At 39.6% G+C, this 27,430-nt stretch overlaps 1 protein-coding gene across 1 annotated transcript in view; it reads left to right on the top strand.

The window, feature by feature from the left end:
- The window catches only part of ITGA8 (integrin subunit alpha 8), a 107,522-nt gene extending 97,899 nt beyond the window's left edge, over positions 1–9,623 (top strand). The window contains exons 29-30 of the mRNA XM_005518772.3: positions 7,893–8,015; positions 9,270–9,623. Of these exons, the coding sequence (XP_005518829.1) occupies positions 7,893–8,015; positions 9,270–9,356 (210 nt within the window). The 3' untranslated portion in view covers positions 9,357–9,623. The remainder of the gene's footprint in view (positions 1–7,892; positions 8,016–9,269) is intronic.
- The last annotated feature ends 17,807 nt before the right edge of the window (positions 9,624–27,430 follow it).

Below are 27,430 nucleotides of genomic sequence, written 5' to 3'. Positions count from 1 at the left end.
GGAAATGCATCATATCAGTCTGTTGAGGTGTAGTAGAAAGGACAGAATACTTTCTTACTTAGAAAACCAACAGAATAATACACTTTATAGCTTACTAAGAGTATGTTTTAGAGGATAAAGGCTATAAAGTTTTGTTTTGTACGTGCACAGATTGAATGGTTGATTGATACTTGCTCTGGGAAAACGCTAGGTAAAATCTTGGTTGTATGTGCACAGTGACTCTAACCTCCATCATCAGTAAAACCATGATTTCACTAAAGAGGATTGGTGCTTAATGCAGTATTCATCCAGAAAGGTTCAAAGGCACCAAGCTGACAGATATGTTCAGGCTCTTTTTATTTTCTTGCAGCATGTGTTCCATACCAGAAACACATGTGCAGAATTCTGTTGATAGTGGGGCCTTCATCTGGGCTGGAGTGCTTTACCCCAGGTGATAGCCTGCTGTTCTCAACAAGTGTCAGATGATCTACCAAATGATCAGATAAGCATTTAATTCTCTTTCTCCAGACAGTATAATGCTTGTTATTTGCAGCAGATGATTTACAGCAAAATGCCTGTAATGGCAACTGTAAAATGTTGAAAAATGATAACACTTTTATGTTGTTTCATATCTGGACATGGCAGTGGATGCTTGCCAGCTCTACAGCTTGATGTGTTATATATGCATCAGTTCTTTGATGTTCCACTTGCAAGAAGAAATATTTCCTTGAAGTTGGGCAAAGCTTAATATTTTTGCTCCTTCTGAAAAAGATCACTAGTTGTGTTTTAAAAGCTTCCAAGGATTTATTTCAAGGTTTATGGTTTTCCTTCAGACAATGAAATGGTGGAAGAAAGATTCCAATATTTTTCAAATCAATTTTCAAAAGTATATATCTAATAATTAGCTAGCACTTTAGATTTTATATAAAGAAGATAATATATTTTAAAGAATAGAGCATATGTCCTTCATTTAATTCATATAGTGCTGAATTCCAATTATATAAGCTGGTATTTACTTTTAGTTTTAATGGCATGAATAATCCCATATACATCAGTAACCTACAAAGTCATGTAGTCCTATTTGTAGCTCTGAGGACTTTATCATCATTATGGAATATAAGTCTTGGACACATGGATCCTGAAGACAGGGTCATGACAAAAAGGTCTGTGAAACGTTAGGTAAATGTAAGAAAATCTGGATCTTTTATAATAAAACATTAGAATGAAAATGTATCAAACAGAAAATTAGTATGGAGCTTAAACCAGAATCCATTGACATCTATAATAGTATTTCCATTAATTTTGATAGTCTTAGAATTTCAACCATATATTATACAACTGGTTGAATTTCCTTGCTAACTGTTATTTCATTCAGGAGAAAATTTTCATTTTTTTGCTACAAGTATTATTGTGGTAAATAATACTTGGTGAATTTCATGTGCAACATGAAAGTACTTTTTATTACAAAATGTACAAAGTTAGAATAAGCAGCAATTGTCTCTATTTTAATTTATGATTCTTGAGCCAGTTTGGGAGTTTAGTAAAATAAGGTTGTTTTTCTCAAACGTTTGAAGGATTTTCACTGTGCATGCCTTTAGTCTGAACTATTTGACCAGTGTCCTACAGTGAGTAACATTGGTTTCAGACTAGGGCCTGTAACTTCCTTTAGTTATTACATGGTGATAGTACTTTAAACAAGCTTATATTCCTCGTTACATATATTTGTATAAACATCTGTAATGTAAACATAAATGTGACTTCAAGCTCAAGGGCGCTTTTGCATTCTATTTTGAGCATTTTTGAGAATATGTAAGAACATCATGCTGTAATGGTTGGATGGAGACATGTAGGAGTACAAAAGAATTCCTCTTTTTCAGTTTCTCAGCCTCTGTAAAGAAAATTTCTGAAGACTAAAAGACAGGTCATCATAGGCAGCAAAAGCAGTAGCACTAGAATAATAATTAATTTAGCTGATGTTCCTTAAAGTAGCAGAATAAATTATGGAGAAGTTATTTTTATTTTTTAAAGTGTGTCTTTTAAAGAACCAGGGAGGAAAAAAAATAACTTTGTGAGCATCCCACTGGCATGCACTGAATTCTGACCCCACAAATGCTGGAAGTTTGCACCAGACAAACCTAACTCCCACCTACACACATGGAAGTTCCAGTGAACCAGCAGATTACTAGATGTGCTTCCCTGTTTTGTGCTCCCTTCCAGAGGAAGCAAAGACTATTTTGAAGACTCACTAACACCAAAATCAGAAGCAAAATCCAAACTGGACAAAATACAGTGGCAAAACCCCTAATAATTATTTTATCTACTTACATCAAGCTTAACAATGGCACATTTTTAAAAATACACATTTTAAAAGCCTCTCCAGAAGAACACTTATATAAGCAACAAATTACTTTCATGGAACCACAAGAGGTCTTATGAAGTCAAGACTATCTGACAGCATCTGTGCTAAGACCAGTGTGGATTTTATTTCCAATAGCAAACAGAGGCTCTGTCCATAACTCTTGGCTTGACTTCACCCTCATCTCTGTGCCTGAGGCAGGTGCCATTCTTTGGCACCCTTTGGATACACTTCAGCAGTGTCAAAGCCAGATGGCTCCTCAATTCTGTGAGACGTGCTTTTCACCTACCTGACAGAGAAGCAAGCATTGTTTTCAGTGTTCAGCATAAAGTCTTGTCCTGAACAGAGAGGAAAGCCAACACACATCTAAAGTACAGAGTCAACATGCAACACTTGTGTAAAAATTCCACTTCATATTGGCCACCTTAAATGGAAACATTCCCTGGCTCTAATCCTGCGGTACTAAACTACTACATGGAGGAGAACAAAAACCAAGCTGAAAATACAAACTTGTTTTAAATCAAAGTCATATGTAAAACTGTTGTGGACAGCATGGGGTGAAGAAGCAACAGTCCTCTGTAAAAATGGTGAAACAAGGCAGACGGAACTGAAGGAATGGGTTTTTTTCTGTCTTCCCCTCCAGCTTCTGCCTCAACTCTGTGGGTGTTCAGGACTTGCAGTGTCAAACTGTTCACCAGCAATTGCACCAGTAGCCTTGCAAGTCTTTGTGTAGAGTACAAAGGGTGGCAGCCCAGGGCATTATATCCTACTGGTAATGCACACAGGCAGGAGTGAGACTGATGCCTACATATAATTCCCTGTTCAAGAAATAAATCTCAAGTACTTAGCACAACCACCCCCTTGCTTTTAAAACCCACGGCAAAGAATGATTCATGGGAAAAGGGTGTGAGTGCAACAGGATGGTTTCAAGATTTTAGCCAGCAAATATTTCATTAGCTTTGGCTGAGCTCAGGCTAAAAGAGAAGAGAAATATGCCAGCTTTGCAGCAGCATTCTGCTTGATAAAGGATAGACCTAATTTCTGCTGTTTTGCTCATTGCTGATAATCTAAGGATTATGAACAATACCCTGCTCTTCTATAAGATTACAGTTTCTTGTTTATGTTTCACCATTTGTCAAGCTCCAGCTAAGATACTGAAATTAAACCACAGATTGCATTTGACTGTAAAGGCAGAATGACAGAAGGAGGAAGGGGGAAATGATTCTGAGCACAGGGAGTACAAGCATGGCTGAGTGATGCTACACCACTCCTAATTGTTTAGCACCCTCAGAAAGATCCATATGTCCTTATCTAGATCCATGACAGGTGCTCTGTAGATATCAGAAGAAGAGCTGGTTTGTCTTACTGTTTTCATAGCCTGAGAGGAAAGAAAATACCGCACACAAATACAGCAAACATCTAGAAGTGGCACATAAAAGAAGGCATGGAAAGGCAACATGTGTGTGGTAAATAGAGGTGCATTCATTACAATGTGTACTTGTAGCTGCATACACTACTGTCAGCTTTATCCAAAACCTAATGAAATCTACTGTCCCTAGTTAAATAGTCTGTTTCCACCGATTTCAGGAAGATCTCAAACATGCTTTGATGTCTGGATTGACCCTACCTAATTTTGACCAGCAAACTGGCACACATTAAGAGTCTAAGTTGTTGCTCTGCTCCTGTGCAATCATATGCTGCCCTATGAGCTATTCAGACCTAAACACCACACAGTGTTTACTTCACCCCTGTCTCAGAGCACTGTGGTGCTGAAGTAGTTATTTAGATTGGGTTGAAGTGGACTTGGTGCCCAAGGAGCCAGATGTGGTCCAGTTAAATACTATCTGAAGAAATCTGTAAACCAAAATTTCTTCCTACTCCAAGAAGTACTTGTCCACTCAGATAATTTCCATATTCAGGATGTACAATTTCAGTAGACTGTTGTCATAGTTTAGGAATGGTACTCCCCAATTTAGTTCTCCCACTAGGACTCTCGAAACCATGCACTGCTTGCTTGCTTCCCTGCTTTCCCCTCCCTCTCACCCCGCAACAGGTTGGAAATAAGAATTGAAGGTACAAAATGTAAAGATCAGGAGTTGATATAAGAACAATTTACAGGAAATAGCAATGAGATAAGAAAATTAACAGTAATAGCAGCAATACTGATGACAGAGGGTAGAAGAAAGGAAAGATTGACAGGGAAGCTCCCTTACAATAGACAATACCTGACAGTTTCCTCTGCCAGGCTTACTCGACTGGGAGGAACTTTGGAAGACACTCCCTTCCCCCATCTCAGGCAATAATGTGAACTGTTATAGAGTAACCCCCAGGTCCTGACTGTGCTCCCTCCAGGCCACGGCAAAAATTAACCCTTTCCTGGCTGGACCCAGGATGACTGTCCATCTATCAAGCCATCCATACCTAGCCAGCCACTTGTCAGAATCTTTGTTCTGTTTTACTGATGTTCTACAATCCAGCCTAAAGCAGCAATGCTGATTCCTATTTCCTCATTTATCTTAGTCACATTATGCCACCTAGGAATTTGGCTGAAGCTACCAGCAGCAGAAATGGCAAAATAAAGTTTTTGCATGTAAATGGGTCTTCCCTGTGGTTTGGTCTTGCTGTAAAATGGAGTTAGTAATTTCATTAAACTTGAGACAACAGAAAGCCCTGCTTGTTTTTTTTTTGTTCCTGCTGTTTTACAAATATTTTTTTTAGGATGGTTTTGGTTAGTCTTTCACATTAGTGCTCCAGATTCACAGCAACATGCTCAGGCAAGTGATACTGTTATGAACAGAAACCATAGTGAAACTAAAATCTTAGACGATTAAGATACGCAATCTGCATGTTGACAGTGTGACAGTGTCAGGTCCTTTCCAAACAATAATTAAAATATGTAACTTACTGTGTGTAGTACCTCAGAGTTTGCCAGCAGAGGAAGTGCACATTGTGAATGAGTTGGGATTTTTTGGATCAGTGTGTTTTTGCTGTCTTGCGGCCCATGAATTTTCATCAGGACTTCCCAACTCTTGTGCTGTATGTGATCACACATGGTTCAGGGCAGCATTCATGATTTTCAAGCAGTAGAATGGAGATGCTTTCTTCTTTAGACAGCTGAGCTCATATGCTTTCTACAGCCTTCAAGCAGCTCCTTGTAACTGCATCCTTTCTGTTTTCCCTGGTCAGTTAACCTTTTACTTGAATTCATCTTTTTCATTAATTGGCTTTTCTTGGGAGGAATCTGCAGACAGTTCAAATGACCCTTCTCTCATTTCCTCTGCCCTTGCATTTTAATGCTGCTCTGAGACACAAGCAGAGCCATTCAAGAACATTTTATCCTTACTAAATAAGCTCTGCTCTAGCTGAATCTAATGATGCAGAGAGACTATGAAATTTTGCAGTGGTTAAGAAGCAACCCAAAGAGGAGGCTGGCAAAGGGAATGGTATTCCTGCAATGGCATGGTTATCACCTGACTGGACAATCAGGATATCTGTTGGGACATAAGAGTGACATTTCATGGGTTGTTTTATTAATGCTGCTTGCCTTAAAATAATTTTTCTTGCTTTAATCAGCTCTCATATTTATTCTTTGTAGATGTTATCTTTTTGAAATATTTTATACTTATGACTATTTTGAGCTGCTCCAAAGAGGTACTAGCTGTGTTTGTTAGGTCAACAACAGTATGGCCAGCACTGCAAGTACTTCATCTTCAGAGCCAATGTTAAAGTGCAAGCACCAGGACTGGGCAGCGTCTTGGAATTTTCTGTGTAACCCTCAGTGTCAACTTTGATAGAAAGCATGTAGTTTCCTACATAGAAAGTTTGTCCCTACATTTTGTTTCCTGGGGAGGGATAGTATAAAAAATACATGCATTGGTAGAGCTCACCATCGCCATCTCTGTGTGTCAGAGTAGGGAGCAGCTGGCTGCACAGATGAAGTGGAAGGGACTATTCAGAAGTGTTTTCCAGTTAAGCCTGCCAGTAGCTGGAAGACAGATCTACTGGTGCATTCAGAATGAAAAGTCTATGAGAGAATGCTGATCACAAGAAAAAGTGAGAGAGGGAAGGACTGGATGTTGCAGAAAGGATTAAATGATTAAATTTTCCATCTTCAAGGAGAGAAGTGAGAGGCGCAGGAATGGAAACAGTTTTGAGCTGAACGACAGAGTTGTGCCCATTCTTAAAACTTAGGCTGCTGTTCCTTCAATGAACAAATTAGAAATTAGTATTTCGTTAAATTTCTAGTGCATCAATCACTAAGGTAATAGAGGAAAAAAAAACATAGAGGATTTAGAATGAGTGCAGCTTAGGGACTGGACAATAGCCAAGAAACTTATTAGAAAGAGTAGATTTCCTAGCTATACCTTGAGTACAGAAGAGGAATATCATTTGAGAGTTTGTGTCATCAGTTTCTTTGCAAACTGATTTCATCATGTCATAAAGCAATTAACTTCCATCTGTCACATACTTATCCTGTTTAAGGGAGACTAGGAGTAGACAAGAGGTCCAAGAGAAAACCCCAGAGAGAAATCACATCCTAGGCTAACAACAAAGAGAAAAGTTTGAGAAAATAAACTAAAACTAAACTAAAATAAACTAAAATAAGGGATATAATTGTGTTGGAAGAGCTAAGGAAAGCCCAAACTCATTCCTTCCCACTTGGGAGTAGCAGAGACAGAGCAAATATTCAGTAATACTGATGAGGAGCCTTCCAAGCAGAGCCTGAGAGCATATAATAAATTTTGTACAAGGTATGGAAAGGAGAGTGAGGAGGAGAGTGTGGATGTCCCCAAAAGGAGAAATACAAAAGGGTTATTACTACTCTTTGTCTGTATGAAGGTCTAAAGGGAGAAGTTTGCCGAGTCAGTTAAAAGTTTGGTAACTGATGTTAACATCTGCTGCTTTGTAGAGCCTCAGACAATGGGAGAGCGTGTTTCACGGTTGTTTCCCCTTTAGGTAATAGTCTGTATGCTTGGCTTCTTTTAAAGAAGATAACATCAGACTGTATGTTAGGCTTTACCAGAAGGACAATACACGCTGCTTGAGTTTCATTTTTTGGACTGCTTAGCTGAAATACAAATCATTGGAAAAAATGTATACTGGTCTGTCAGCAGAAATTAAAATAAGAAAAATGCAGCTGGTATCTACTGTGGTTTGAATTAAGAGTTTGGGCCAAAGTCAACCATTGTTTGGGAGTAATTCAGTGCAGTTCAGTGTACTGGCCTAAGCTGTACCAGCATATGAGCAGAACTTTGCTCCTTGAATGTTCGTGAAGCATCTGCACAAGAAGGCACTTTTTTTGCCACTCTGTATTATGGGAAAATAATTTGTATGTCTGATATTACAAGACTTTTATATATATGTAAATTCCATTTCTAGTAATTATCATGAACAAGTGGAAAGGAAATTACAATAAATTAAGCCAACATGGGAAAATTTCAGTCAATGTGTATTTCTAATCTGAAAAATGCGGTTGAAGTCAATGCTTCTAACCTCTGTATTCTACTTGTTTTACTTACTTCATTTTTGTTCATTGAATGTATTCCTCTCATTGCAGATCAGAACATCTGTCATTTGGTCCACCCCAAATGTCTCTTTTGAGATCCCTTTATGGGTTATAATACTAGCCATACTTCTTGGACTACTGGTACTAGCTCTGCTGACCCTAGCTTTATGGAAGGTATGTTCCATTATTTCTGTTACTGCTGCTATAAAAAAAAGCCTGAAAATTCTGAAAAATTCTAACAGATAAAAAGAGAGGCTAGAATTTTGTGGTCTTTAACAGTGTGGAGCAAAAGCAACAGTACACATGTCTTTTTTGTTTTGGCATTTCTGACATGCTAGTGTCATTGACCTTTATGCAGGGAACTTGTTTTCAAAGTCCTCCTTTATTTTTGAAGCCTGGTTACAAATGGGCATACAGAGTTTGGCTCTGTTTCCCAAGACCTATGATCCTCTATTTCAGGATGTTTAGGTTCAAAAAGAAGTTACTCTAACTTTGTTTTCTCTGAATAATTCAGGAATTTCCAGTTTTTGTCAGCATGGAATAACATTCCCAGTTCTAAGAATTAATTTTTAGAAGATTTCCTTTTATATTAATATATAATATATTTTGTTTTTTAAAAGTTTTCTGGTTTGTTTTGGTTGTTACACTCCCTTCACAAGTTTTAAGACGAATTACTGGAAACTGCTATATTACAGGGAGCCAGTGTAGCTTTTGTACTTCCTCCCAGTTCACTTTAAAAATAAGATTGAAATAATTTCTTAGTTTGGATATGGTTCATCTGCCCTTAGCTGCCTAAACGTTATGGTTAGGTGTACAGCCTATGCTAACTTCCCAGCTTCACCTGGTCAGGTAGGAGCAGCAAAAAGCCATGTCTAAACATGCATGGAGGGGAGAAATTATCTTTTGGTGGTACCTTCCTTTAACCACTTGTGAACTTTCAACCTTTCAACTGAAAGAGTGACTTTTAAGCAGTTTCAGTAAGATGGGAGGAATCTCATCTTTAGCGATCTTTAGACTGCATCACAACACTGTCCTGTGGACATTTCCCAGCACATATTACACATCTCTTATTATTACTGCTTGTCAGATAAAATCTCTTTTCTGAATGAGTGCATTGCTGGACTGAGAGGAGCAGATTTCTCATTAGCATCAGCCCATACCAGCATTCAGACCAACTTTACATCTCCTGCAAAAACATCTTTCACATAATTTGGATTTTTAAAGCTGTGCTTTGGAACTCAATGCCTTGCATCTAAATCTTTCATAGGGAATGATTTAGATAGAAATAAAACGTCTTCAGAGTCTCTCAGCCTGCCATATATTGTGCCCAATATTTCAGGTTGACTGAGTGAAGAATCCAACTGCAGCTGAGTGCTCCTGTGGTTGTCTTACCATGACATCTTTGTTTCTGTTGATTGTTTTCTGCAGTGTGGCTTCTTTGACAGAGCTAGACCTCCTCAAGATGACATGGCTGACAGGCAACAGCTGACAAATAACAAGACTACTGATGCTTAAAGGAAGAGAGTGACAGTTCACGTCAGAATCCTGCCTGAGAGACTAGAAACACAGAGGATTAAATGAAAGATTCCTTCCAACCAGTCTTCCTTTGTACCTGCAAGTGACATGGTGTCAATCTGATCTATGCAATGTTCTGAGAATATGCCACATGATGGCCATCCTTGCCAAAGAAAGCTGCTTATCACTGCCTTATAAACATATTTACCACTGAACAGAATTTTTATCCCATATTCCAGTCTACGTTTCAACAGATGCTTCTGAGCACATGTGGTATACTGAGATGCTTCCAGGACAAGCCCAAATCTCTCAAGGAGAGAATGCCTTCATTGCTGTATTGTCTAGAAGATGAAGCAGGACAAACCTTCTGAATGCTACTGCAGAGTACCTTTGAAACCTCCCTAAGAACTTCTATGAAATTATGGCTCAGGGAGACAGGCAATATATCAGTACTGTGAAAGTACTTCTGAAACACAAAGGTAGTCTATACATAACTTTATGGACGGGGCACAATTATTTATTTTTCCACCTTTTTGGAATAAGTATCTGATACAATCATCAACATATATTTTGAGAGAAGAAAGGAAAAAATAATAGAAATCACATACTTTGCATGTAAATAGGAAAATAAACACATTGTACACCCAGAACACAACTTCCATGGCTACAAGGTGTTTTGCGAAGCAGAAGATTTATGGAACACTTCGCAAGATGAGACATATGATAAGCAAGTACACGTATCTCTTTCAGCCCTGAGCTGGCAGTATCACAGCCAGATAACTAAATCCATGCACAATACAGAACAGGGATGAGTTACCCTGTCCTTGCTTTTCTGATGGCTGGCAGCTGAACACTGACACAGGATACAGTAATTTCTGAAACATTGTTTTAAATTATCACAGCCACACTGGTGATATTGAAAAGGCTTGGGGGGGTTTGAGGCTGGGGCTAATTTTCTTGGCTTTGCCCCATTACTTTGTTGAAATCGCCTCTTAAAATGGAACAGCTATTGCCTTAATTGTTCACCTGAAGAAATCTTTGCCTTTTTCATTTTTCAGTCTACAAGCTGGCAGCATCTTGTAATGCTTTTGGCAAGGTTTAGGGCTTAATAAAATTATTTTGGAAGTAAAGTGTAGCAGGAAAGGGTGACAGGGTTTGTATTTTTGCAGAGAAATAAGATGCCAGCCAGCCAATCATGAACAAAAAGAAATAAAGAGTTTTTGAGGTAAAGAGTAAAAATACACACTTGGTGTATAAATTTTAATTTATTATTTTTTTCTGCGTCTAGGATTCGAAATAAGAGATGTTTCATTCTTTCCCTTCTGTCAGCAGATGGTCTTTATCTGAGCAGGGGCTCTAAGCCCTGATCTGTACAAATTTTTATGTGAAAGCTTGAGTCTTTCAGTGCTGGCTGTGAGTGTGAAATTCAGGAGGATTTTTCATTTTATGAAACATACACATCACTTGCCTTCTCCTGAGTTGCTTTTCTTTCCAATCCATCTCAGCTTTTCAAGTGGTAAATGGCTTCATCCATTCTGCCACTTTTTGGCTCCTTTTAAACAGCTGCCCTTCTGCTTGCTAATACTTCAAGATAGGAGTAGTCATGAGACATTATCAGTTCTGCCAGTCTGACACAAGATTTTACGGTTTATCATTTCTTGTATGCAGACTAAGCTGAGAAATCCAAGCAGGAGCTGTGTTACATCTTCATATGTAAGGCAAATTTGTGAGACCTTTTATGGAGTCTTTAGCTTATCAGCTGCAGTGTGCCCACAAGACTTACAGAGAGGAGATGTGTCTCTGAAGCATACAGGTGAGCACCTGTGTGCTTCACACAAGCAAGCACCTCTGTTTCCTAGGGATGGGGAGACCTCACAGCTTCTCAGTCCCCCAGAAAACCATTAACAAACTCCTTCCCCCAGATGGTTTTGAGCTGATCCTTTGTAGATTAGAGACATCAGCTGATAAATACCACCACAAAGCAAGCCTGCCCCATATTTGCACACCTCTGTATCCCATACATTCCAGGCAAAATCATCCTTCCATGAACCGAAAAAGTGAGCTTCCAGCTTTTGTAAATATTTAATTGTTGTGTGCAGCAGCTTCAGAAATAATACCAGCAGCTCATTGTAATCATGTCATCTGCTCAACTCTGATGAAATGGCACCATAAGGAGATACTGAACATAGGACTTCTGTATGTGCAATACTTTATATTACTTATATACCTGAAGCATGTTTACACTGGCATTTGTGGTTGTTTTTTAAACTTTTGAATATACTGATAATGATTACAATAAAGGAAAAAAGGAATTTTGGGGGCGGGGGGAGGAAAACAAACACAGTGCTGTTCAGTATTTCTTGCAATGTGGTTTCAATCCTACATTGCTCTGAGGATGGAACTAGATGACCTAATAAGTTCTTTGCAGTTGTAACTTCTACAGTTCACTTTTGAGCAATTACTCTCCATTTTAATGATGGGCAAAACATGTTCAGATGCTAAATTTAAACAAAAAAAGAACTTCAGTGACTGTTGGGTCTGGCTGGAATCCATCGGCTACAGCTGTGTAATGTCACTGGAAACCAAATTAGAGGCACATGATCTGACAAACAGTTACTTTGAGCAATACTTTGTTTTATATTTCTACATCCTTGTAGATTAAACTTCCCTCATGGAAATGTCTGGAGTTGTGTGTTGTTAAGGACTGCAGTCTATTCCCAGCATTTGTGGATAGTTTTGGCTGCAAATTACAAACAGCTTTGTGAAGATTTCTGCATTTCAGTGCTTGCCAGGACTGTTTATTCCCCGGGGAGATTGCATCCTGGATGTGGACACTAGCAGGCAGTTGACATAATCTTTTCCCCCAGTATATTAGTACTGTGCTACATGATAACCTCTGCCACATCCTTACATGACTGAACTTTTGTTGCATTGATGTCAGCTTCTTAATGAGTTACTAAATGCAGTTTTCTGTAAAAGTAATTCAGCCTTATGCTTTCCAATGTATGTGGTGAGCTTCTAATTGAAGAGAACATAAGAGGAGTCCAGAGAGCAGGAAAACCAGAAGACTACTTTAAAAATTAGTCTTTCAAAACTCTTTATTGCTACAACTACCACAGCAGTCTAGTAAATAGAGAGACATTCATCTTTTATTTCACATGCTTCTTCCTGAATTTGAGAAAGGCTGTCCAGTTATTTTAACCATGCAGCTATATCATATTTTCAGTTTCATGAAAATTTCAGAATTTGCAGAATAGGGATCTGTGTATTTGAATATGTTTTCTGTTACGGATTTAAAGATATTTAGCAAAAACAATTTTAATTTTACCACAGGTTCATTTTTTTCTTGTTACCTTTCTGTAACCCATTTTGAGATTTTCCTGTTTATCACAGCTTTTACAGGTTTCCCATATTATACAGCTCTTGAGAACGACACTGATTTTCTCTATGCTTTAGCTGTGAAATTTCCATCCATTAGCATGAATATCTTCTGGTAGGCATAGCTTACATTAACTAAAAAGCCTTTTGGGAAGCAACAAAACACCTAGAGATACACAGGGGAAAGAAAGCCCCAGCCAGCCATGGCCTATGGTACTCCATTGCAGCAAGCCTTTTTTAATGAAATACCATCTGACACACTGCCTTTAGGAATTGTTTATGAGTGAGTGTTTTATTTATGATTGTTGGCAAAGATCCATATTAAAATGTAGTGTAATGGCAGTGCCTCTTAACAATAAAAAGTCTTGAATTCAGCTCGTGCAGGCACCATGATGTGACACAGCAGGAATGCTTTTAATATTGAAGGACTGTTCTTTTTCTTTTTTTGCCTGTATTTTGTATTGGAAAGGCACATAGCTATTCAAGATGCTACCCTACTGTACACAGTGTCTTTTAAAAAAGAGGAATGGAAGTAATTGTTCAACTTGCTTTTCAGATGGTTTCATTTGTTTTCAACATGTTATTCTACTTAACCAACGCACTACATTTCGTTTGGTTGTATATTGTTCTTTGTTTCAGTGAGGGTTTGTAAAGCAGACTTCAAGGAATTTCTTCCAAAACTGGACTGCCTTTCCAGAAGCCACTCAAGATAGCAGTGGCAGAGTAGAATCCAGGATACTGTGTGAAATGGTCAGTGCATTACAGGGGCTAGCTTACTTCTCAGGAGTTTACCCAAGTTTATATTCAGAATTGCATTAACAAAATATCAACCTTAGATTCTCCATTTCTTTTGTCAAGAAGGACCAGGGTGTGCCCTGCTTGTCATTTCTGTAGAAGCCAAACACCAACCAATTCTCACAGCAAAGCTGGGGAGAGGAGGGCATATTTTAAACTTGCACCAGACAAATGTATAGCAACTAAAGCAAGTGTATGGCAAGAGCACAAACACCATCTCTCTTGTGATGTTCTCCTGGTCATGAAGGTTAATGTTTTCCCAGCTAAAGCACTCTGCCCATTTATCACAGACCTGCAGCACCAGAAAATAATCTCTGAAGCTGCAAAAAGTTGCAAAAAAGTTTCCATAGATTTTGTATTCTTTGTTGAAATTTTGCATTATTAATTTATATGATAGTTCTTGGCTCTTCAGACAGCCTTACTGATTGTTTTTGTTGGTCTTTAATATTTTAATAGCATTTGAGAAAAGATAGGTCAGCATAGTAAGACCTGAACAAGAAAATAGATTTAAATTAATAGTGAAGTCTCACAGGAGACCCACACTTATATCTGGGTTACTTTTTTTCCATTTCAGGCTTGGAAGAGGCATCAGGAGATAGCTCAGGTGAGGAGTGTTCTGGCTTTGTTGTAACAAACACTCCCATGCCAACTAATACGAAAACCACAAAAAATTTTGTTTTAAACAACCAGGTCTATCATCTCCTCCTGTGTGCCCTGTATATGAGAACAGGCAGAGCATGGGTAACTGACAATATTAAGCTGGGGGTAGGGGACATTCGCAGTTATACTCAGTACACCAAGAAGAAACTTTCTTGTGGAGAAGGACAAAGACTAAAATTTCTCACTGACTAAAATTAGGAAAGATTTGTTTTCACTTGAGGAGAACATGACCCCATGGAAGCGCTACCCTTCAAGCACTATGGGTACAAGAATAAACACAAGGTAGCTGCACACAAGGGACTCGCTATCAAGCAATTAAGGAGGCTACAGGATACTACATTAACTGTAAACAACTTAGAGAGTAGAAGGAAGCTCTAGAGGAAAAATTAAACCTTTAAACACATAGATGTTATCACAGATCAGAAGCAACAAAAAGGATGATTAGTAAAATGGATGGATTGGAAACAAGGCTCAGCTGCAGGAGATGAGAAGTTGTGACCCTAGAATATTATGAGATTAATGATCTACAACAGTGATTTTATTTTTTTTTTTTCACAATAGCCAACTGATTCATTGCTCATGCAAAGTTTGAGGAGAACTATTTCCCTAGAAATTAGACAATGAAAGGAAAAATATCTGCAGCTGTGACAAGCTTCTTGCATTAACTGTGAATCTCTCCCATTCCTAAATGAAAGGCTGTATTCATTGACTTTGAGAGAAGGAAGGAGGTGATAAAGACACGATACTTGAAGTTTTTCCAGCTTCTGGCTTCCCTGCTGTTTCAGAGTGACTTCAGTATTTGCTGAGGCAGTGTGACATATTTCACTGTAGTGTACAGACTGTCCTATCCAAACGTAATAGAAAGGCTTTTCTTTCAAACCAGTAAATACTAAATCTTTTGTGGAAACTTTCTGTCTATGCCTGGCTTACCCAGGAAACCTAAGGAGTAAAGTGGTGTTTAAATGGGATGGTTTTATTTATCAGGTGTTGCTACATGCACTGAGAAGCTTCTCTATACATGTAAAAAGCTTTGGTCTTTAAATCCAGTTTCAAGTAGTTAAACTGAAGCAATTCTTTGCAAACTGATGAAGGAGGCACAACTAAGTCAGGAATGGAATTGAAAAATTAATTGATGTAATGAAGCTGACACCTATTTAGTTTTGGCTGTAATGAATGCTTGATATTTTCAAGGTTTAGTAGTTCTTTAATTCTACACTTAATATATTTTGGTACTAATGAAGCACTTAGACATTACTAACAGTGATATTTGTGTTTTGTGTAAGATACTAACAGATCAGACAAAGCAGTTACTCTCCCAAGAGGAGAAAATGCTAATACCAGTTTTCAGTCCTTTTGATGTATTTGCTTTGACTCAAAGATTTCTGAAGCATGTTGCTCTGCTCTGTTGGGTGCTGCTTTGTTAATATTCGCTTCATTGGCTCCTCCACACTCAACTGGTTTGGATGGTAGAGAATCTATGCCATCTCCTGTGCATCTGCTTCTTGTTTAAAATGCTGAGGCTATCTCCTGTCTCATGAGCATGTCTGCAGCTTTTCAGTAATTCCCATGTGATTGATGAGAATATATTCTACTTGATTTAGGGGGAAAAGGGTGTTTAGTCTCTACCCCACTTTTCTGATGCCCATATATACACAAAAAAGTCAGTTCTGCAGTGTCTATTACAGATTATTTCACTAAGCAGACAGCCAAGTCTTTGTTCTGTAATTTAGCAGAACAAAGTAACCCTGAACTTGGCCCCCCAGCCATTTTAAGCAAACATCTGTGTGAAACCATTGACTCACTCCAATGTCTTTAAGAGGAAATCTTGTAAAACATATTGTGGACTCCTCATTGTCATCGCTACAGTTGTTATGTTGTGTCAAGTGTGTACTGATCTTATGTAGATCATGGTCAGTGGATTTTATTATCTTAAAAAAGCTTTCTCTGGAGAGTGGGAATGAAGTGCAAGAAAAAATGGGGATTGTCTTTTGCAAGCATACTCAGAACTGGTGAACTTTTAACTACCAGCCTCTCAGTGGGACCTCCTGAGCAGGTCTGCAGGAGAAGGGGGAGTGGCAGTGTGGGGTGTGAGCACCACCAAGGAGGGGCAGTGCCTAGAAAGATGTGGATTGGCTCCAGCATACAGCATTGTGCAGACCTGGTGTGAAGAGGTGCTTCCTCAGCTGCCATAGGACTGAGGGGCTCTGTGCTTGGTGCCCATTTTTCCTGAAGCACTCCCTTCCTTTGTCTGTGCCCCTTTGCTCCCTCCCCTCACTCCCTTCTGAAGTCAGTGTCCTGCCTACCCTCCAGCCCCCTCACAGCTCCTCCATGTGCTTCCAAACATTAATTATCCTCAGCCTCCCCACACCACAGTGGCAGCAGCTCCCCAGCTCTGTCTCCCCACTCGGGACTTCAGCAGCTGCTTCCCAGCCCTGTGATGTGGTGGGGCCCCAGCTGGGCATCACAGGTGTCCTGAAGGCAGATCTCACCCTATGGCTATCTCCTACCTCCTTCTGAGGGAGGCTTGGGCAGAACTCAGTCCAGCCAAATATACAAACAGATACAGTAACCATCTACTTCTCACAGGGCGGCTGAGTGGGATGGCATCCCCAAATCACTCATACCCTGCTGTTTCACACCTACATATGCCTCCCCAAATATAAACCATTTCTCTGGTCTGCTCATACTGCTCCATCTCTTCCTCAGTTTTGTTTCTGGACTGATTGATCCCTCATGTCCAAGAACAATGTTCTTGCCCATTCCTTGCAGATCACCTCTTAAAACAACCTTTCACTAGTTGAGCTCTGCCTGTTCCTCTTGGCTGTTAAGGCAGGCCCAATCCCCAAAGCTGCCCACGTAATATGTACCCTGGATCTTTATAATACCTTCCTCATCACCACCCCAGGCCCTTCAGCTTGTTCCCAGTATATATTTGGAACATGGAAGGCAGGTGATGGCCTTGTGCTTGGCTGCTGGGCTGAGCTTGGGCAGTGGAATTGTCCACAAACTTCATGTCATTCTGGGAAAACACTTCATCCTTTGCTTCCTTATCTGCAGCAAGGCCACCAAATAACAGTGCTGGATATGTGTTGCAAATAATAAACTCACGTGGAAACCAGGACTCTCCTATTTCTCTAAGGTGGAAGCAAACTTAAAAAGACATATTGGTCCTGAGTAACACCAGCCTCCATGGGCCAGTTGCTGCAAGTTCAAGTGCCTGTATTGGAGAAGCATGTGACTGCTCCTTTCTTTCCCCACAGACCCATAAAACTATATAGGATTATTTTTTAGCTGCTTATTCTTGCATTATTTGGCCCATCATTTATAAGTGATAAAATAAAGTAAAACCAAGATGATGAAAAAAGTAGTAATGGACTACTACTACTACTACTACTACTACTACTACTACTACTACTACTACTACTACTACTGTGATTGAGCTATTTATTCATCTCAGGCTTGCAGAAAAAAAAAGTCTACTTGTTCCATTCTCATCAATCCAATATATATGAAGCTATTGAACTGTCATACAAAAAAGTAGTTTTCCAAGCTGCCATGTAGAAAAAATCAGGTTGGAAGAACTAGTAATATTAAGTACTTATCTTTTCAGCTTTGGATCCATGGACACTGAAAGGATCAAGTTTGTATTTCTTTTGAACATAGAATTATATAGAATTTATATGTCACATCTAGAGCTTCTCTAGAATTACTCTGGAGATTTTCAACAATGAGATAGAAGTGTTGTGCCCTGTCTTTGCTCTATAGGTAGGTTATTGCATGTTTTGTTTCACTAACAGAAGAGATGCACAGCCCTGAATGGGAGTACCAATATACAAGCAACCACAAATCAGATCATTGAAGAGGATTTCAAGGAGTTGAAAACGTATGTCTGTGAGCAACAGCCAAGCTGGTATGTTGACTCAAATAAGGAGTGGTTACAGGTGAAGTGACTGGGGCATTGAATTCCTGGGTGCCCTCCAAAAAAATCAGAGCTGCCTGAAGCTAAGCAGTCAGAAATATTAGAACACTTGACAGTCTTGGCCTAGCCATGGTGTTTTGTCAAACAGAGCAGGATCACTTCATATCAACATCCAAAGCTGCCATAAAACCACCATGAGTGGAAGAGGCTGGCAGTGGAGCCTGTGTGTTAACAATGCAGTTCCTTATTTTGGCTGGCTTGTGTCACAGATGTAAAGATGGCATGTAAAGCTTTTGTAAAAACTGTGTTTTCTTCTCCATGTGCTCCAATGATGCCTACAGCTTAAAAAGATTAATAGAGTCAATCTCTTACTATGCCCTCCAAATCCTGAATTTTTTACCTCACTAGATAGCAGACACCAGCTGACAAACACCTCAAATGCTGGTAATCTAAGGAGGAATGTAGCATTTTTCCATATGATCTACTGTCTTAAGTATTTCATTCAACTGTTTAGTGCTTCCATGAGGACCTGTGAGGGAAGTGCAGGATTTGGGTGTTGGCATGCCTTTACTATGTGCTAGGCACAGACCAAATTTGTGGCACAGAAGGCTCGCACTTCAAATATAAAATATGGAACAGCAGATGGATGTAATAAAAGAGAACCATACGGAAACAATGGCATGATTATGAACAGAATAATAATGGTCACAATATGCCAGGGCCATAAGCAGACTTCCTATTCTGGATCCTAAACTGGGCATCATAATACCTAAATAGAAGTCATCTGGCCCATCAATGCAACCCAGAGCATTTCTCCTAGTTACTCCTATACCTTATACAGCCAGTGGAAATGACAGCTGTGCATTTACTCTCCAGCAACTCTCTTAAGCCCATCTGGTAACATTTGAGTCTGGTGCCAAGGATGAAACAGCAGGCATCAACTTGGGCTATTTTCCCTGCCTTGCTGGGGGTTGAGGCACTGGGTGCCAGTGGGATGTACTGTCCCAAGGCCACTTTTTAGAAGAGCACTGGTGTGCAAAGTAGGGGAGACAAGCAGGCAGAAGTTGTGCCCAGGAGTTCATCTCAGCCCTGTGTTACATGTTCTGCTCTGGCTGTGCTGTGGTTCAAAGCAGCCCATGATGCAGAGGGACCACAGAGAGAGTAGAAGGGTCTGACTGTAGTCAACTGAGTAAAATGATCTCCTGGGACTGTGCTCTGTGCTCATAGGAGTGAGTGGTTTGGATCTTCTGTATTACAAAATGCTCAAAGCGTGGGCATTTAGAACATCAAGAAGATACCCACCCCCTGAGTGCCAGTGCTTGCTGTCCTGTGGTTCCCAGGTGTCCAGAATCTTTTTCTGTACCAGTGGTACCAGTGTTGTGGGAAAGATGATGCATGTGTCTCTCCCCAGACATGCCCATCACCCGGTTATGGTCCTCTCCTTAGAAGTAAATGGTTGCTCACATCCAGACAGGTAGAATTAATTTCAGCATTCACTTACTCTGCTTTTTTGGCTGAGTACAGTGGCCAAGAGGCTGTTATACATGTAGTGTCCCTTCCTCCTCTGATCCTTTCTTGAGCCTGTCAGTGTGTGACACCACCTAAATAAGCTTAGTGGCTTGGACCTCCCACAGACTTTGAGATATTCTGCACCAGTTTCAAAACCTCCAGCAATGACTGCTCATGCTGGTACACTTCTGAGTTTCTGCAGTAACACGTGAACATCCACAGACCGCAGCAGTAGAAGCAGCAGTCTTAAGGCTGGGTACCTCTGTCGGCTGGTGACCCCAGCTAGTATGTGGTCCAAATTACCCTGTTAAAGGCTCCTAAATTTCTCTTAAATCAGCCCTAGATTTCCTAACAATCAGTCTGAATGTGATCTGTTGCCAATAAATTAACTTGCAGAAGTCTGGAATTCCAGCTATGTTGTTTGAGGTCCCCAATGAATGTGTTGGAAAGTTTACAGCCTTGCCATGTTCTGGTAATCATTTAAACATTTAACTTGTCAAATGCTCAAAGGTTCATCATTTTCGTATTCAATTTCCTGAATATACTGGGAATATTTTTTCTAACTTGACCATTCAAAACAAGCAACTGCATTTTTATGTAGACACCTAAGTCAATGCTTTGCTCTGCCATGCTTTGAACTCTGACCCCTGAAAATCAGCCACTCTAGATACCTACGTATGGCTTTAGGGATCTAAGTCTTGGCAGCCAAATTCATGTTTGTGATACTCTCACATGTTTTCAATAAGAATCTAAACATAAACCAGACCAAAAAACATAGAAGTGGGGGGAAGGAAAGAAAAACAATGCTCTGTAGGATATCTATGTGTTGACATAAAATATGGAATAATCCTGGCCTACTGCATTTGTGTGTGCAGAGTTTTCTTTCAAATGTGAATTATTGAATCGGTAGTTCAGCCTGTCCTTAGAAGAGAACTACTGTACCTCACACATACCAAGACAGCAGGCTCCACGCTGAAATGTTTTGAAGTGGCATTCAGGTGCCCACCAGGCCTCAGCAGAAGGTCTTCATTTGCTCCCAGGTAATTTCCTGGGCCTTCTCAAAAATGAATTTTGGTGCCACTGATGAGTAAGGGTTTTCATGTTTTGTGTTCTTACGCTATTGTCTTAGCTGACCTCTGCCCTCAGGCTGCGGCTTTGGGAGTCCGGCACACTCTGCAAACTGACAGCCTCAGGAGGGTTTCTGGGTGAAGAAAATGTTAATAGTATGAAGCCACATTTGGCAGTATTTAGGAGATGCTCAGGGTTGCTGGCATCTTAAATTAACTGATCTGTTTTTGTCAGTGGGGCTTGTTTTTAAAGGTACAAATATGATAGGCTCACTATCCTACTTGCAACATCAGGAAAAGCTTAATATCTGCTTGAAGGTCCCTTGACAAGCTGTGCTTTGTGTTTGTTCAGGGAAAATAAACCCACATTTTTTCATTCCTTAATGTGGCCAGACAGAACAAAAATACAGCAGCAGAGTCAATAAAATGACTACTTTGAGACTGCTGCTATGATTTCTCCATCCAGTAGACTAAGGTCCAAAAAAATCCTGAAGGTCTGGGGTCTACACTTTGTTCTTGGAACTCCTCTTTCTGCTCACTTGGTTCTCTGGAGAAAGGATTTGCTTGGGCAGGTCCATTCATGGCTCCACTGTGAGGAGAGCAGAGTTTGGGGATTTCTGGTAAAAGGCAGCATACCTCAATCAGCACTTCAGCTTTTACCACAATGCTGTTACTCACCAAAAGGTCAAAATAGCACACATTATTTGGTCCCCTGCCCTTCACAGTGTGAGATAGGGTTCCCAGGTGGGGGGACTAAAAGTGTTTTACTCTTTTATCATGCCTGGACATAGGTTTAGCTCCAGCCTTGAAAACTAGGAAGTATTCCTCATACAAAAACTGGAAGGGTACATGCATATGCCCAAAACTTAAACTGAAATCCAGAATTATCAGTATACTCTTATCAGGAGAACACTTTAGAAACATGAAAATTGAGTACTTTCATGTGTACCTTCTTCCTACTCTAGAGGACATCTACAGAGAAGCATGAGAGCCTATAGAGGTGCCATAGCCTTGTACATACGTGTTTGCTGTGGTAGAACCCTCCCAGGCAGGATGTGTACAGAACCTCCAGATTTCAGTCTGGCCCAAAATTTGTAGCAGGAGCTACAGAGGCCAGAGTTCCTCGGTCAAGCCATAAATTTAGGCAAAGATTTCTCTTCCTGTGTTTGCACAAGCACACACATACTCCCCCCATGCTATGTTAGGCAAGAAGATGAATTTCACCTAGACAGATGCATATGATGGGGTCTAGCTCTTCCATGGCTTTGTGTCTGTGACTCAGCTCACTGTCTGTTGCCAAATGTTGTATAAAGCCCTCTTCATTCTTTACATTCAGTTCTTCTCAGCTTGGTTTACACCCACCAAAAATCTTTTCCATGTTTTTCTTCCTTACAAGGAAAATAAACTTGTAAAGAAGGAGAAGTGAAGGGTTACATCTGGAGAGAGTTATGGCTGTGGCTCAAAGGAACAACTGGAATGTCTGTAATGCGGAAGTTTCTTCCACAAAGCCATTTCTTTCCTCTTCTTGAGAAGTGCAGATACAGGCTGCTGCTGCTCACAGAGCACAGCCCCAGTGCACATTCCAGTGAGGAACACCAACAGCATCCCTGCTGAGAGCAGGGTTGATGATTTACATTGGTGCTACCCACTCAGCATCATGTACACAGTCAGGAGTAACTCAGTATCAGAAACTGCCTGTCTTGAAACTAATTACAAAAGCCACAGCCAGAGTAGTAGCAGCAAATTTTATAATTGGCCAAATCTGATACTTTTTGGTACATAGTTCTGACAAGCCAAGTACTTGTAGACTCCACTGAAGTCACTGGCATTGGGGGTGTTTGGCAGAGGAAAAGTCTTTTTGTGTAGGTGGTAACTCTGAGATTAGCAGCACCCACTCCATTACAGCCTCACAGCTTCATTAACCTACAACAGATATTATGCTGGAGGGTGACATCTTCCACCTTCAGGCTCAACTCTGAATTTTGAGGAGCATGTGGAATGAAGAGACAGGAAAATACTTTTCATTGGTGTAAATTAGTGATGGGGAAATACACATGCAGAGAGTCCAACCTACTTCTCCTGCATATCTAGGATTTACCTCAGACTACAGTTCTCAGAGGCTGCGGTTGACTTTTTTTTCCATGCAGGTGAGTACTATGCAGTTCAAAACTACTCCCTGTTCAAGCAAATACAAAAGTTCATTGTTAAAAGAATTTTAAACAATAGCTTAATTTTGGACTCTAAAATTTAAGCTATATCTGCATCAGATTTTTTATACGATGTTAAACTTTACTGTTTAAAAACAACCCCATCTCTGAAAAGAAGGGTCAATGTTTAAAACATTTAATATTCATTGAAGAAAAACTTACAAATTTATTTTAAATTAATGTGTTATCTGTAAAACCATTATCTCCTAATTCTTTACACATATTTTATAAGTTTGTTTGTTCATAAAAAAATTTTGGAATAATGACATTCAGGGAAGAGAAAAAAAAACCAAAAACTATGAGGCAATAACATCCACAGTGATAATTGGCTTTTTTTCCATTTGTAAGGCATAGAGTATTTGCAGTGTACAATTTCATGCATACTGTTCTTGTTTTGCTTTTCTTGTAAGCATGCCAGACTAAGGAGAAGGTTCTGCAAGAAAAAATAATTCTACTTGTTTTTAAGAATGCCATTCAGTGAAAATCAAAAGCTAGCCTTCCCCATTGTGGATCTTATTCTTTTTTTCCTGAGATATTCTAACTTCACTTTGCAGTCACTTTTTCTTTCATTTCTAAAATGTCTAATATAGAACAAAACTATGGCAAAGTGAAAGCATTGATTAAAAAAAGAATATGCTATTCACGTCAGTGTTTAGTCTATTTTTGGAAATAATTGTGAGCAGAACAGCTACCAGTGTTCCAAACAAGCAACATCTGCAGTGCATCTAGCAACTGGCTTTTCAAACATTCCCATGTGTGCTTGACTTGTTCCTGCACCATCTCCAGCAACTATTCCGGGTAGCTATATGTGTCACCAAAATGGAGGAGATGTTGGAAAATGGCAAAAAACACTTTGGAAAAACTTGGACAGAAATGTCTCCTTGCTCACTCTTGAAACAAATCCAGTGGTCCCAACAAGACAGATATGGAAGGACTGGGCTGACAGTCCATCATGATGAACCCAAAGACTATACCGTGCCTTGGATTTTGCCTTTCTTCATGCCTGAGGGCTTATTTGCCTCTTCTGAGCATCCAATTATGCAGGAATTAATTACACACTATGTTAAATTCACCTGAGAGATATTTTGATTTCCCAGCTATTTAGCCATCCTCACTCTGGAAAATTTCTGTCTCAATTGCAACAATTGCTTCATCTTCTTACACTTTGCCTTTGAACAGGGAGTTTACTATCATTGTTACATCAATATCAATATTTATTGTATCTAAATATTACAGGAATATTTGTGGGGTTTATGAGATATTGATAAAAAACATTAGATAACATGGGAGCAGAACTGAACACCTTTAGAAACACCTACTCAGTGATTAGACTCCATTGCCAATGTTCTCCTGTGTTCAAATTAAAATTTGTCACTTCTTGTCTGTTTAGTTAGTAATCCACTCAATGTGAGCCACACTGATGCTGATTCACACTGAAATTACTTTGCAGTCAAAAAACCCTACAAAACTGGATGTTATAAAGAATTTAGCCTTCTATCAGTGCTGCAGCTTTTATCAAATACATCTATAATCTCATTTTTAAGATAAAGGTAGACAAGGACGTCAGCCATACAGAACAGAGGGTTACTCACAAAACCACGGGACTTACTCCAGATTGAAGTGTTTCTGATTTTAATGGTAATGCTCATCTATAAAAGACTCGGGAGCACTGAAGACCATCCCATTACCATCACAAAGTCAGAGCTGCTACCAAAACCTCCCTTCTTTCCATACAAAGAGTGATGGGAGGTGCAAAAAAATACGGTGATTGTGTCTTTGTGGATATTTTGGCTCTAGAATGGGAGAACAGCAGCTGTGACTCTTACGCTCTTCTCAAAGCCTTCCTCAGCTTTCTTAACTGGAAAGGGAAATTGGAGGCTGGAAGTCAATAAGCATTCTAGCTTAGCCCATTTCTGGCTTCCTCATATTAAAAACAAAATTTAGTGGGAGATATGATGCCTCTGTGTGACATTTCTGTTGTAAATGTGTTGTTAAAATTATGTGTGCAGATATACTGAAACTTAAAATTGGTGCAACTGTACTTAAAATTTGGTGTTCACTCCTAAAAAGGAAAGCAGCCATGGATTTATTTACCATGACAAGAATAAAATAAATCTTGCATGCAGCATAGTTTTAAGGGGGAAAGGAGAAGGATTTGATATATAACCATGTACCAAGGATCCTGATTTGGCAGGGTTTCCATTGTTTTTTCTTTGGGAAATGTTTTTTTATCAAGACAGCTATCTGGGATCTTTCTCATCTTTTCTGTTCCTTGGATTTTTTTCTTAGAGAAAATGCTATAAAATTCTAGATATAATCACAATTTTTTTCTTTGCATTTTCAGACTCAGATGTGCCCTATGTTCTGTGCTTCCCAACACAGACTGCTGGGCAGCTGGGGGAAAAAATGTTTCTTTATAAATTGAAGTCTTGTTTCTTCCTTTCTTTACTCCTTTGTCCAGTCATCAAGATTAATTCTTGATTGAGAACATAATTTAGAGCATTTATTGCTTTCCCTCAGGCCAGAGGACATCTATTTTTTAAAGGAAAATCTTCATAAATAATACTTTGTTTAAATAAATGTGCTTCAGAAGCTGAATTGTTACAAGCCTTTTCCACCCAGGCAATTGGCAAATGAACATATTCATGGAAAGGGCCTCATTGCTGGGACATGAAGCCAGGACAGCAGCTGAGATGTTTTATTTAGGTAACTGTGGTGGGAAGCTTTTCTCAGGTGTGACACATAAACACAGCCACTCACCTGCGTATGCATGGCAGTGCTACTAATCCTTGTGTGCTACCTGCCATCCTGACCTACTGTACCTGTGTGCTGGTGTGCCATGGCCAGACACAGCAGAGGACCCCGGTGACTTCACAGCGCACATGCTGCAAGAGCTGCTCCTGCCCCTCTGCTCCCACCAACAAACATCACACCCCCGTAAATGACAAATGTGTTGAGGGAAATGAGATTTGATAAGGAATAAGAAAGAAGGAGGAGGTAAAAAAGAAACACACTCCCTTCTGCTGACATGTCATCACTGGAACATCTGCTTTATGTCTGAATGTGCTAATGATCTCTCTGAAGCCCCACTGCAAGACAATTAGGGCTGATAAATCATAAGGGTTTTTTTTAGGTTTTAAGATCCCAGATGCTATGGTGGAAAAAAAGAGGCAAAAAGAAAAGAATGGACACTTTATCTCACCTAAAATCTTCTGAGTGCTGACACAAAAAACCATAACTTCAAAAGATAGTGGAATACCATAAAACACAAAAAGGGCAAGTTTTTTTTCCACTTTTGTCTGGATTCCAACTCATACACAAGATATTGTTCATGATTTTTTTAATTTTTTTTGTGGGGGGTGGGGGGAATTAAAAAGGAGCCTGGTGCTCCTAGTCTTTAGGAGCTCTGTGTATATACATGCTCTTGACTGATGAACTTTTATGCACACATAAGCTTTTTCATCCAATAAAAAGTCATTTAAAAAAATCAAACCATAAATTATAGGATGATTTCATTGCAAAGGTTAGGGGAAAGTCAGAATTGTTTGCTAATGTTTATTCTTTCCCTCTCTAGGACATAGTTGACTACAAGGCAGTATGTAGCAGGGGCTTTTCCAATTGTGTTTGTATACACTGTCTCCCACACCCTCACACAGTGGTAGAAGGCAGATTACATACTGGTTATAAATCTAAATCTGGGCAAATTATCTGCAATAGATAGTCTGATTAGCCTGAGCCTCCACCTTGCTCACAAATTTTCTGGTAGTGGATGCTGGTGTTTCAGATTAGTTTGCTACTGGGATTTGTCCAAGCAAGGGACAGACTGGAGGAACTGGGTATCAGCTGCACCACTGGGGAGTTGTGGCAGCTCCACGCTTTTCAGAGATCCTGGGGGAACTGACTGAGAAGTTTACAAACACTGAGCAGCAAGCTGATGCAGCACAAAGAAGCCACTAATATTAATGAAAGGTCAATTTTCTCAAGACTAGTAAGCATTGCCTGGAGTTCATGTCTGGAGTTTGTTAGTACAGAACCTCCTCTTCCTCCAAAGGATTCTGAGAAAACAACTTCCAGATCATTAAGGTCTATTGTTTAAACCAAAATAGAGGGAAGGATCCTTCAGGAAACAGGCACTACAGATGTGCTGTCCTTCAGTGGTCAACCACTTACTGTGTTTCCTTCATTAAAAGACATGCATATACTCATTTATGTGATGGTGATGATGATGAGGAGGAGGAGGATGATGATGATGATGATAGTAGAACTAGAGAAAATTGCAGTGGATGGTTTCAGTGATCACACAGGCTCCAGTCATTAAAAAAAAACACTGTAATGCTGATGTCAGCTAGAAGCGACTGGTGGATGGACTACTAGAAAGTACCTCACTAACATTTCCACAGTTGTAGTCAGTCTTGTTAGCTGAGAAGAACTCAGAAAGCAGTTACCTTGTATGTGCCCAAAATGAAGGACTTAGAAGGCTCCTAGACATGTATTATAACCCATAATTCTGTAATTGGTGATGAGTGGTTCAAGTCCAAT

Source organism: Pseudopodoces humilis, chromosome 1 (assembly GCF_049639895.1).
Source record: "Pseudopodoces humilis isolate 2021_Gansu_Grassland_sample_001 chromosome 1, ASM4963989v1, whole genome shotgun sequence".
NCBI classification, from domain to species: domain Eukaryota; kingdom Metazoa; phylum Chordata; class Aves; order Passeriformes; family Paridae; genus Pseudopodoces; species Pseudopodoces humilis.
The sequence above is the reverse complement of the archived record's forward strand: the minus strand, read 5'-3'. Positions and strand labels throughout refer to the sequence as shown.